Below are 13,632 nucleotides of genomic sequence, written 5' to 3' on the forward strand. Positions count from 1 at the left end.
ATCCTAAATACCTTTCATTTGAGTCCCATATTGCGATGGTCAGTAAAAAATTGCTGTTTGTGGGTATTTTGGGAAAGGGGTAGACCCCCAGAAAATTGGTCCCGAAAATGGGTATCAATTCTTGCTCTACCCCCCAATACCTTTCATTTAAGCTCCACATTGACATGGTCTGCAAAAATGCCCGATTTAGGGGTGTTTTGGGGATTGGGGTGGTCCCCCATATACTAAGCCTGGCAAATATATCAGCAACGTGCTCTATTCTAATATATCTATATATCATTTATTTGAACCCCATATTGGCATTGCCCTCAAAATTGGATATCAAACTCGTTTTCTAATCTAATTTAAACTCCTCATTGCAAAAGTCAGCAAATATGTCCGGTTTGGGCTATTGGCGCTAAAAACAATGAATATTTAGTTTCACTCTCTTTAAGACCCAATTGTCTTGGTGAGAAATTATGGGTTATTTGGGGGTTGTCTTGGTGGTGGGACGTCCCCTAGACAGTCGGTCCCTAATGTTGATATCAGATACGTGGTCAACTCCCACAAATCTTTAATTTGAGCCCCATATTTCCATAGTCGGCAAACATGACCGGTTTGGGGGGTGTTTTGGGGGATGGGCGGCAACTCATTGAGTTGACCTTGAAAATATATATCGGATTCGTGTTCCACTTTAATAACCTTCTTATTTCAGCCTCATATTGCAATAGTCAGATAATAGTTACTATTTGGGTGGTGTTATGGTGGTGGGGTGGCCCCATAGACACTTTTACCGAATATTGATATCAAATTCGTGCTTTACTCCCAAAGACCTTTCATTTGAGCCCCATATTGCTATGGTCGTAAATTTGTCCCCTTTGGGGGAGGTTTTTGGTGAGAAGCGGCCCCCCAAACACTTGGTCCCACATTTGGATATCAGATTCGTATTCTACTTGCAAATACCTTTCATTTGAGACCGATATTGCTATAGTTGGTAAATATGTCCGTTTTAGGATTGTTTCGGGGCTTGGCTGGTTCCCCTAGCACTTGGTACGACGATTGGATATTAGATACATTCTCTTATCCTAAACACCTTTCATTTGAGTCCCATTTTGCGCGTGATTGGTCTAAATATATGTTTGGTAGGTTTTAGGGTCGGGGCCCCCCTAGGTACCCCATCCGAAATTTGGATACCAAATGTTTATTTTTAGGGAATTATATGAGAGCACACAAAATTTCGCTTAAATCGCACCACCCATCTCCGAGATCTTGCGTTTCTGAAAATTAGGGTAAAAAAATTTCAAACAAATTCCCTAAAAATAACCACAAAATTTCTATTTCTATAAAAAAAAATTTAAACAAATTCGGTAAAAATAACCACAAAATTTCAAAAAAATTTCACTAAAAACAAAATTTCAACGAAAGTACTTTTGAAGACAAAATTTCAATAAAATTTTCTGCGAAGATAAAATTCAACCCTGGTGGTCCCCTCGAAATTATTTTTAAAGACTATATTGTAATGAAAAGCTAAAAACACAACATTATAATGCAAGGTTTTTTAAAGACATATATTCAAAAAACAAATTTGAAAGGTATGTTTTTGAAAGACAAAATATCAATGAAATCGTACATAACTTCAATCAAATTTTTTTAAAGAACACATATCAGTAAAAGATCCTCCAAACATAATATTTAAAAACACTAATTTGATGAAATTTTTCTAAAAATAACATATAGATAAAATTTTTTCTACAAAACAAAATTCCAATGAAATTTTTTTTAGAAACAACTTTCAATAACATATTAAAAAAAAATTTGAAATTTTCTGTAAAGACCAAAATGTAATTTTTTTTTTTTAAAGAAAAAATGTTTTGAAATTGTTCAAACAAAATATTACAATTTTTTTTTTAAATTAATTTGTCCAAGCATAGAAGACTTTGACGACCATGTCAACAGGATTACGACTGCTCTATGGGAGTCTTGCGAAGAAACTTGTCCTCTTCGAAAAAGGAAATCAGCCCAAGAAAAACCACAGACCACAGACTTTATAACAGAGTTCAAGGAATACAATAAGATTGTCAGAGCGGCAAAACGTGCCTCCTAGAAGCCATTCTTTGAACAGGTGGGTAACGTTAATGACCCCCCCAAAATGAAAAAGTTTCTCCCAAAAACCCATGTCCGAACTGAAACGTTAGTAGACGACATGGGAGTGAGAGCAGAGACAACGAAGGACATGTTGAGGATTTTGATGAAAACGCAGGATACGACGGGACTCACGAAAACTCCGATATCTTGGAATAATGAGGTTTATCGAAGGCTTATCATAAAGGAATTTATGGTGAAGGAATCGTTGAGGAGCTTCAAACCATTTCAGTCACCCGGACCTGATGGAATATTTCCGGCATTACTACAAAAAGAGGCAAACTATCTGGCGCCTCGTCTGGCCATCATTTTCACAGCGTGCCTAGGACTTGCATGTACTCTGAAAACCTGGCAGGAGGCAAGGGTGGTGTTTATAACCAAGCCCGGCAAGGCAAGTTATGCGACACCAAAGGCCTACAGACCTATAAGCTTACGTCCTTTCTACTCAAGATTATGAAACGTATTGTGGACACAATGATAAAGAGAATGACATCGGCATTTGACATCGAAGGATTCTTCTATTTTATGCACAACCTCGTGCAGGACAATCTCCACCGACCTTCCCTTGACATCGGCATGCTACTTGTATTTAAGTAGTTCGCTGGATGTCCTACTTTTTATCATGGTGTCCACAATACGTTCCGTGATTTTGAGTAGCAAGGACGTAAGGCTTATAGGTCTGTAGGTCTTTGGTGACGCATATCTCGCCATGCCGGGCTTGGGTATAAATACCACCCTTGCCTCCTGCCAGGCTTTTGGAGTATATGCAAGTCTTAGGCATGCTGTAAAAATACAGGCCATATGGGGCGCCAGATAGTCCGCCTCCTTCCGAAGTAACGCCGGAAATATTCCATCAGGTCTGGGTGACTTAAATGGTTTGAAGCTCCTCAAGGATTCCTTCACCATAATTTCCGTTATGATAAGCCTTCGATCAACTTCATAATTCCAAGATTCCGGTGTCTCCGTGAGCCCTTTAGTATTCTGTGGAAAATGCGTTTTCATCAAAAGCCTCAACATGTCCTCCGTTGTCTCTGCTCTCACTCCCATGTCGTCTACTAAAGTTTCAGTTTGGACATGGGTTTTTGAGGGAAACTTTTTTATTTTGGCGGCGTCATTAACGCTATCGACCAGTTCACAGAAAAGCTTCCCGGAGGCACGTATTGCCGCTCTGGTAATCTTATTGTATTCCTTGAGTCGTGTGTAATACACATTCCAATAAACTTCCGCTGTTTTACGACGTGCTCTGTTAAAAAGTCTGCGGACCTCTTTCCCAATATTGCGAATCTCCCCGTTCATCCAGGGTTTATCTTGGGCTGATTTCCTTTCCCGAGGACAACTATCAACAACAACCTGTTGACATTTTCGTCAATGTCTTCTATGCTTGGACAATCTAAATTATCTTGCACAAGTCTTCTTCTGAGTAGTCTTCCGAATTTTGTCCAGTTGGTTTTCAACTTATTCCGGAAGCTTATCGGATTTTTAACTTATTCCGGAAGCTGGCCGTGCTATTCTAAACCTGATGTAGCGATGGTCAGAGAAAGAGTGTTCCATGGAGACCCTCCAATCCTGAACATCGTCGATTAGATTTTCCGAAAATATCGTCACATCTAATACCTCCTCCCTATTCCTATTAACAACGTTATTACCATTATTAAGTGTTATTAGGTCGTTAGTATTCAAGAACTCTGCCAGAACCCCGCTTATTAGTGTTGGTACTACCCCACGAAATGTGGTGAGAGTTCACATCGCACCCCATTAGCATCTCATTTCCTGTCTATTTTGCTTTCCTCACCAGCCGTTGAAGCTCCGACTTTGGTGTCGGTGTCGGTGAATCGAAAGGCAGATAAAGTGGTGCCAAGTATGCTCCACCGTCTCCCTATCTCACTACTGTGGGGAAAATATATAATTAAATTTTTTGATTTAAATAATTAATTCTATACAAATTCAATGTCACAAGGCACGAGAAGGCACCTGAGCTTCAGATGGATTTATGGACTGATTAAAATGGGTATAATTGTTCTCAATACGAGTGTTGCCTTTTATATTGTATTTCGGGATTGGGCAACCCTTGTGTTGGAATCTGTCAACTAACAGCTATATCGTAAAGCTTGACACTTTTGGAGCTATACGTACTCAGAACGTTTTGACATGCGAGCGCTATTTGTGTTGTTTACAGTAACTTAAAAGATTAATCTCGCACAAAAAATACAATTAAATCGTGAGCATTTTTGTGCGATTATTTTTTACAACTTTCGACGTGGATTACCTCAACATAGTCCATCAAGGACCAGTATTTATCAATGGTATGGTGAATTCAACCGAGGTCGTAGTTCACTCCAAGACGAATTTCGCGATGGTCGTCCAAAATCAGTTGTTGTTCCAAAGACCATTAATGCTGTGCGCCAACTGATGTTGGAAGATAGTCATGTGACCAATCGTGAGATTGAGACAACTTTAGGCATTAGTGGGACCAGCGTACATTCAATATAACACACAATTTGTCAATCGCTCAAAAAAAAGCTCGTGCCGATTGGTCGAAAGAAATGCTCCAAAAATACAATCGCGGTGCTTCGAAACATGTCTATGACATCGAGACAGGCGATGAATAGTGGATTTAAGCGTATGAGTCCGAAAGTAAACAGAAGTCGACTCTATGTGTGTTTCAAGACGAGCCAAATCCAATAAAAGTTGATGGCGCACGAAGTACTTCCAAGCAAATGATCGCCTGTTTTTTCGGAAAAAATAGGCATATCGAAATCATACCACTAGAACAACGCAGAACAGTCAATTCTGAGTGGTATACATTTGTTTGCCAGATGTCTTCCAATAAATTAGGAAAACCAACCGCCGAAGACGGATCACTCTTCACCACGACAATGCGAGCTCTCAAACATCGGCTCAAACAACTGCATTTTTTAACACTCAAAACATCGATTTGATGAGTCATCCGCCGTATAGTCTTGAATTGGCACCGAAGGACTTCTTTTTTTCCCGTACTTAAAAAATAGAATGAGAAGTAAACGTTTTTCGACACCTAAAGAAGCTGTTGATGCGTTCAGAATGCATGTTTTGGAGATACCTTAATCAGAGTGGCAAAAGTGCTTCGACAATTGGTTTAAGCGCATGCAAAATTGTATAAATCTTAATGGGGAAAATTTGAAAAAACACTAAAGCGACTTTCGATGATTAATATTTGTTTTTCTTCTCTAAACCCGAAATTTAAAAGGCAAACCTCGTATATAGAGAATCTTAGATTTACAATAATGAAATTGGTTCATACAATTCGCGTGGTCGTCTCTAGCTGATTCCAAGAGACCATTCGCCCGTCCTTTTTGTTCCTTATTATCCTTCTCTGAAGTACAGAAAACTCGGTACACTGAAAAAATTGGCCCAAAATTTAAGATTTTTCCTTATTAGATTTTAGCAATTAAATCGAGCCAAATAATTAAAAATTTTAAATTATCTTTCCTAGTTACTAACGGACATGACCTTCCGCTTCAAATTTTGATCGATTCTTATTTTAACTCATAGATGACTGTCTAATTATAAATTTTTGATATTTTTTTTAACTTAGCATCTTGATATGAACAAGTAAAAACGCATTAATTTTTTTTTTGTTTCTCTTTGGAAACGAGCTCAATGATCTGAGATTTTATTTGCAAATGGAAAAGGAAAGCCAGAGATCGCAACATACACCAACCACTATGGGATGCGTTTTGCGGCTTAAAGGACCGTTAGATTATGATATAAATACCACATCAACGACGCTCGACAACCTTGTCTATTAGCTGCACTTTTCCCAATGCATGTGTTTTTGTGTAATGGCAGATTTTTTCGCCTACACAATTACACTACTCCCATGATATACACCGTTTATGTGGTTAAGCCCTAAATCGGATGATAGATTTATATGGCAGCTATATCTAAGTATGGTCCGATCTAGACCATACTTGGTTTGGATGACGGGAGTTTTAAAGCAGCTCAATGTTTTAAATTTCAGCAAAATCGAAGAATAAATGCGCCTTTTATCGTCTTTAGATCCTTAAGCCGAAGATTGGTCTCTACGGCAGCTATATCTAAACATAACCCTATCTGGACCATTTTCAGGACAGATGTTAGGAGTGCTAATATAACGCACTGTTCCAAATATCAGCGATGGTCGATCTGGACCATTTATGGTTCGGATATCGACGGGCTTAATAAAACTCACAATTTTGAATTTCAACGAAATAAGATAACAAATGCGCCTGTTATATTCTTAAGACCCTAAGTCGACATATCGGTCTATAAGGAATCTATATGTGGATATGATCCGATGTACACCATATTAGAGTCGGATGTCCGGGCCCCTAGTGCAACTCAATGTTTCTAATTTGAGCAAAATCGGAGAATAAATGCGCCTTGTATGGTCTTTAGACCCTAAGGATGAAGATCGATCTCTATGGCAGCTATATCTTATATAGCTCCATCTGGACCATATTCGGAACAGATGTTAGGAGTCTTGATACAACTCAAAAATGTGCCTGTTGTAGGCCCAAGACCAAAAATTGGCAGGTCGGTCTATATACCAGCTATATCCAAAAATGTTCCAATCGAAACCATTTTTGGTTCGAATATCGGCGGGCCTACTTAAACTCACTATGTCAAATTTCAATGAAAACGGGTAATAAATGTGCCTGTTATAGGCTTAAGACCCTTAATCACCAGATCGGTTTATATGGCAGCTGTATCCAAATATTGTCCGATGTGGCCCATTCAAAAATTTAACCTGCGTAAAGAGGAAATACGAGTCCGTGCACAGTTTCAACTCAATATCTCAATTTTTTAAGATTTTAGCGTGATTACAACTGACGTGCACACGGACGGACATACATACGGACATCGATAAATCGTCTTAGAATTGTACAACGATCCGAAGTATATATACTCTGTAGGGTCGTAAATGGATTTTTCGATGTGTTACAAACAGAATGACTAAATGAATATACAACCTATCCCATGGTGATGAATATAAAAATTAAACATTTATGGACGCTCCTATTCGTAAGGCTATTTTGGGTATTTAACAACGGTTCACTATTGTCTTGTCCCAAGGTCAATTTCCTAACGTTCAACGATATTCTGACCTTCATTTTAGCTTTTGATCTTTAAAAAAAGACGAAAATTTAAGGATTTATTAATGAAAATGAATGTTTCCATAAAAGGTTTGAAAATTGATTAGGGTGAACATTTTTTCAGTGTACGAACTCTGAACCGACAACCATTGGTCAATTTAGTCTTGAAGAGTGCCTTTTAGTAATGAGTCGGTAAGCTGTTCACTGGAAATTCGTTTTAAATCGCCACAACTGTCACGATTTCATCAGAGTGAAAAATAAACTCCTTTGGTGCCCTCTTTTCATTTCCTCATTTGAAAATAGTCCACTAACACCTGAGTTGTATTGAATTGTGATACAATATGAGATTTATGTGATATAATTGACTTACGTTTCTTTCGAGAGCTTGAGGTTTCTTTGGATCGTAATTTGCTCAAAAAATGTTTGAGTTGTTTCATGAGATTTTTCAAAGTAAAGAACACAATGGAGAACTTGGTTCAAATTAGCTGATAATAAAAACTCTTTACGGATTATGGACAATTAGAAATTTTTACATTTTTATGACTTTGAATGTGCATGCGTTCGAGGTTTCAGCCTTCTTCCTCTTACCCGGGTTATCTAAATTCGATTTCCTTCCTCCACCTAAATATTTATTTATTTACTTCAGTTAATGGGAGCTGGATAAATCTTAAAAATTATTTATATCAATACATAATATAACAAATAATACATAACAACCATTAAATACTGATATTAAAAATAAACAAAAGAAGGTGATTGACCGCGCACATAGCCAATTAACGTCATTCAGCAATTGTACGTGGTTGCAGACGCAACAGACTCCATCCTTGCGGTATCCGAGCATCCAAATTGTCCGTAACTGCGGACATTCTCGGATTCGCACATTTGAGTAGTCAAAGGTCGATCAACAGATCACAAAGTTCAAGCTAAACTCACAGTTCTCTATTAAGATCAAGTATCTTCGAATGCCGAATTAGAGGGTTATGAACCAGCTGTTACAGGTTCAGCTGTTCGACTAATGCGTCCAGTCGACACGCTCGAACCCGTTACTGTGGGTTCGGATGGAATATTCAGCACAAGCGGGACCTTCTCTTATTTAATCCATTATACGATCATTTTCCCTACGTTTATCTTTTAATAAGCTATTTATTTTCTGTAATAACGACAAAGCTTTGCAAATTTTGAAAAAAAAAAATCTAATGCACATAAATATTTTTCCATAATCCCTTCTTTCCACATGTGAGCCGAGTATGCAAAGTAAACGTCACTGTCACATCTGGTCTAAAAAAATTCACATTTGACAAGAGAAACCCGTCTTGCACTGTTTGTTTTGGAAGGATGGCATTCGACTCTATCGTGAAAGCCAAAAGAGGGAATTTGGTACGACTGTCAATCAAAGCAAAGTAACACCAAAAGTCTGTGTCTGAGCTTATGTGAGAACGTATTAAAAACCAAACAGATAACTAAAAGAACTTCTCTAAACGTCTTGGTCTATGTTCTGTTTAGTTACCACGTGCTTGTTCGTGGTTAAATTTTGTGGTCACGAAAATATGCTAAAGTAGATAAAACGTATGGTGTGATCTGTTTTGTAAGCACTTTTATGATGTGCAAACGATATAGGAACTATATAAAACTATAGAATTATCTAAAACACAGGAGGAATCACAAATGTGCGTAAATTACCAACCACCGGAGCCATGGGGGACCAGCCAACAGCATTACCGCCATAACCTCCACCACCGCCTCCTTGTGTGATAATCTTGTAGATTTGGCCACCGCCATCAACAACGCCGAAACCTCCTTCAGGAATAATGATTGTACCATCGCCACTAACAACTTCAACGGCACCATCACCTCCATATTCGCCGCGTTCGTGACCACCTCCGTAAACACCATATTCGCCGCCTTCATGACCAACTTCATGTCCACCTCCGTGTTCTCCTCCGTGACCACCTCCGTGTTCTCCTCCGTGTTCGCCTCCGTGTCCACCTCCGTGTCCACCTCCATGTCCACCTTCGTGTCCACCTCCGTGTCCACCTTCGTGTCCACCTCCGTGTCCACCTCCATGTCCACCTCCGTGTCCACCTCCATGTCCACCTCCATGTCCACCTTCGTGTCCACCTCCGTGACCACCTCCGTGTCCACCTGCGTGTCCACCTTCGTGTCCACCTCCGTGACCACCACCATGACCCACTCTGTGACCACCTCCATGACCACCTCCGTGACCTCCACTAGGACCACCGCCGCCATGACCACCACCACCAGCTCCATAACCACCGTGAAAGCCGCCTCCAAAGTGACCGCCGCCAAAGTGACCGCCGCCAAAGTGACCACCGCCAACGTGACGACCGCCCCCGTGCCTGACACCACCGTGGCGGACGCCGCCGTGCCGGCCACCACCGTGACGCCCGCCACCGCGACGACGCCCTCCACCGAACATAAATCCCGCATTAGTCATGGCGCAGATCGCCAATAAACATAGGAAAACCTTGCAATTAAAAAATATTATTACGCAATTTTTTCAAAAATTCAAAAGACCTCAAGGAAAAATACGACCTATAATCCATGGTGTTAGGTGTATAATTTTTCCTTTTCAGTCGCTAACACACGTACCTTCATTGTCGATTCCGAATCCTACAAGAGTTAGATTGAGTTTGATACCCTTTGAGAAATTTTGTCATTTTTATATACAGCAGTCCCAAAAATTGAATCGAAGAATTTTATAAGCCATTTGGCTCATATCTGTTTGACAAGCTAGAACAAAAAGTCGTTTTCCAAATATATAATTTGAATACAGACTTCATTTTGCGCCAACTAAATTTAAACATTATCAACTATCGGAGCGTTATGTTAATATGTGGCGACCAATTTACTTTTTTATGTCCTAACCGAAAAGAAAAAAATTAGCATTTTACGAAAGCAAGTAAATTTACCTTTTATGAATTCTATGGCGATGGAAAGTAAATAGGAATGGCACGTGCAAAGTGGATATAAATTTGTGTAAAGTTGTCAAACAAAATATGGTTTTGATTTGTTAAAATAAGAAAAAACTAAAGGAAGGTGGGCATCAATCTTATTGATGGGGATCTTAAAAGGGTCATATCATTTCGGAGGCCATCGAAGCGCAGAGGTTAGCATATCCGTCAACGACGCTGAACGCCTGGATTCGAATCTTGGCGAGAACATCAGAAACAAGTAAAAGCGTTCTAAGTTCGGCCGGGCCGAATCTTATATACCCTCCACCATGGATCGCATTTGTCGAGCTCTTTTCCCGGTCGATTTATTTGGGAGCTGTATCAGGCTATAGACCGATTCAGACCATAATAAACACGTATGTTGATGGTCATGAGAGGATCCGTCGTACAAAATTTCAGGCAAATCGGATAAAAATTGCGACCCCTAGAAGCTCAAGAAGTCAAGATCCCAGATCGGTTTATATGGCAGCTATATCAGGTTATAAATCGATTTGAACCTTATTTGGCACAGATGTTGAAAGTCATAATAAAATACGTCATGCAAAATTTCAGCCAAATCGGATAGAAATTGAGCCCTCTAGAGGCTCAAGAAGTCAAGTCCCCAGATCGGTTTATATGACAGCTATATCAGATTATGGACCGATTTGAACCATAATTGGCGCAGTTGTTGGATATCATAACACGTCATGCAATATTTCATTCCACTCGAATAAGAATGGCACCCTCTAGTGGCTCAAGAAGTCAAGGCCCAAGATCGGTTTATATGGCAGCAGATATAGCTCCCATATACACCAAACTCTCGATTTCACCTCTGGATCCCCCGGAGGCCACCGTAGCCCAGAGGTTAGCATGTTCACCTATGACACTGAACGACTGTGTTCGAATCCTGGCGAGAATATCAGAAAAAATTTTCAGCAATAATTATCCCCTCCTAATATTGGCAACATTTTTGAGGTACTGTACCTTTTGGTATAAACTTCTCCACAAAGAGGTGTCGCATTGCGGCACGCCGTTCGGACTCGGCTTTAAAAAGTAGGTCCCTTATCATTGAGCTTAAACTTGAATCTGGCAGTGTTCATTGATTTGTCAGAGTTTGCCCCTGTTCCTTAGTGGTATGTTCATGGGCAAAATTTGCAAATTTGCATTTGCATCCCCTGGAAGTCACATTTTGTACACGACTTGGCTAACATTTTGCATGATCTGTTCAGTAAAGACCACTAACAACTGGGCCAAGTACGGCATTTAACCTGATGTAGCACTCATATAAACCGATCTCCCGATTATCCCTGTTCGGTTCCTAGAAACTTTAATATTTGTTTGGTTCGTCAGAGATTTGGTACGTGATGTAAAATTATGCCTTTCAACTAATTTTATTTTGTGTTAATTTTATGCAGAATACATGGTGGTAGGTTTCAAATATTCGGCCCGATCGAACTTAGCACGTTTTTACTTTAAAATAAGTCGATACCAAAAGAAGCTCATATTTTGTGCATTAGTGTGTTTGAATTGCTTTATGCCAATTTCAGGCTCACCTTTTTGGCACATATTTCAAGTCAAGATTCTTAAAGCTTAAATAAGCGATCTGAGATTTTATGCTGATCTTTTTTTCTTAATCTTTGTTGCTTCATATGTAAATTTAAGATTTTGTAAGTAGCACGGAATTCCTAAGGCATATGTTCATAGTAGCATGAGGCGGATTATTATCCGCACCCTCATTTCAACCTAACCTAAGTAACCTATATATAAATCCATATTCAGCAATATCTTAAAATCTTATCTTAAAATGGGAAAATTTTGTTATTCTAGAGTCTTTAAAATGTAGGTCCGATTTAAAGTGTAGTTGCGATTTATATAAAATTAATAAAACAATCAAAGTTACATACTGATGACAACCATAAAATGTATGTAAATGTATGTGTAGTGCTACACTCAACCCATCTTTTTATTCAAAACAGCAAAAGTGTTTGCTAAAACAGCACTTTTTGTCTGCTGAAAATGGGAAAGCAGACATTACTGATGTTTTAGCAATCACAGGGCTGCTGTACTAGCAAATATTTCGTACTGCTCTTTCAACTACCAAAATCTGCAGTTTTGTGTACACAAGTCTGCTGAAAAAAGATTGTTTGCTACTTTTTATGGTTGTCTGTTGTTTTTATTACTCGGCATTTTTTAGAATTTTTTTAAAAATTTTATTGAAGGAGATGATTTTAAATTGTGGAATATTACTGTAAAGAAGCTATCTGAACCACTTATTGTCCATTGAAGTACATTTCGAAATGTGGCTGTTTATCGATTCAGACCATATTAGACACGTATGTTGAAGGCCATAAGAGAAGCCGTTGTACAAAATGTCTTCCAAATCGGATATGCATTGTGCCCTCTAGAGGCTCAAGAAGTCAAGAACCCAGATCGGTTTATATGGCAGCCATACCTGGCACAGTTATTGGAAGTCATAACAGAACACCACGTGCAAAATTTCAGCCAAATCGGACGAGAATTGCGCCCTCTATCAGCTGAGGAATTCAAGACCCAAGATCGGTTTTTATGGGAGCTATATCAAAACATTGTCCGATTTGGTCCATTTACAATCTCAACCGACCTACATTAATAAAAAGTATTTGTGCAATATTTCAAGCGGCTAGCTTTACTCCTTAGAATGTAAGCGTGCTTTCGACAGACGAACGGACGGACATGGCTAGATCGATTTAAAATGACATGACAATCAAGAATATATATACTTTTTGGGGTCTCAGACGCATATTTCATCCCCCATCCACCATAGGATGGGAGTATACTAATCTAGTCATTCCGTTTGTAACACTTCGAAATATTAGTCTAAGACCCCATTAGGTATATATATTCTTGATCCTCTCAACCTTCTGAGTCGATCTAAACATGTCCGCCCGTCGGTCTGTCGAAATTATGACAGACGTCGAACGCGTAATGATAGCCGCTTGAAAATTTACACAGATACTTAATATCTATGTAGGTCGTTGAGGATTGCAAATGGGTTATATCGGTTTGGATATAGATATAGCTCCCATAAAACCGATCTGCCGATTAGACTTGTTGAGTTTCTGGAAGCCCCAATTTTGTTCGATTTAGATAAAATTTTGGACGTAGTGTTTTGTTATGGCTTTCAACAACTGTGTCTAGTACGGTCCAAAATGGTCTATAACCTGATATAGCTCCCTAATAAACCGATCTCCCGATTTGACTTCTTGAGCCTTTACAACCTGGAATTTTTGTCCGATTTGGCTGTAATTTTGTACGCGGTGCTCAGTTACATCTTCCAAAAACTGTGCCAAATACGGTCCAAATCAGTCTATAACCTGATATAGCTCCCATGTGAAACGGTCTCTCGATCATCCTTGTTCGGTTCCTAGAAGCTTTAATTTTTGCTGATTTGACAGAAGTTTGTT

The 13,632-nt window shown here is 39.2% G+C and overlaps 1 protein-coding gene across 1 annotated transcript; it reads right to left on the bottom strand.

Moving 5' to 3' along the window:
• Positions 1–8,880: 8,880 nt before the first annotated feature.
• Positions 8,881–9,854, bottom strand: LOC106090242 (uncharacterized). The gene is made up of 2 exons (XM_059367171.1): positions 9,849–9,854; positions 8,881–9,723 (listed from the first exon to the last, which is right to left on the bottom strand). The coding sequence occupies exons 1-2, from the start codon at positions 9,852–9,854 to the stop codon at positions 8,881–8,883; spliced, it is 849 nt and encodes a 282-aa protein (XP_059223154.1).
• Positions 9,855–13,632: the final 3,778 nt, after the last annotated feature.

This window comes from Stomoxys calcitrans, chromosome 4 (genome assembly GCF_963082655.1).
Source record: "Stomoxys calcitrans chromosome 4, idStoCalc2.1, whole genome shotgun sequence".
In the NCBI taxonomy this organism is placed as follows: domain Eukaryota; kingdom Metazoa; phylum Arthropoda; class Insecta; order Diptera; family Muscidae; genus Stomoxys; species Stomoxys calcitrans.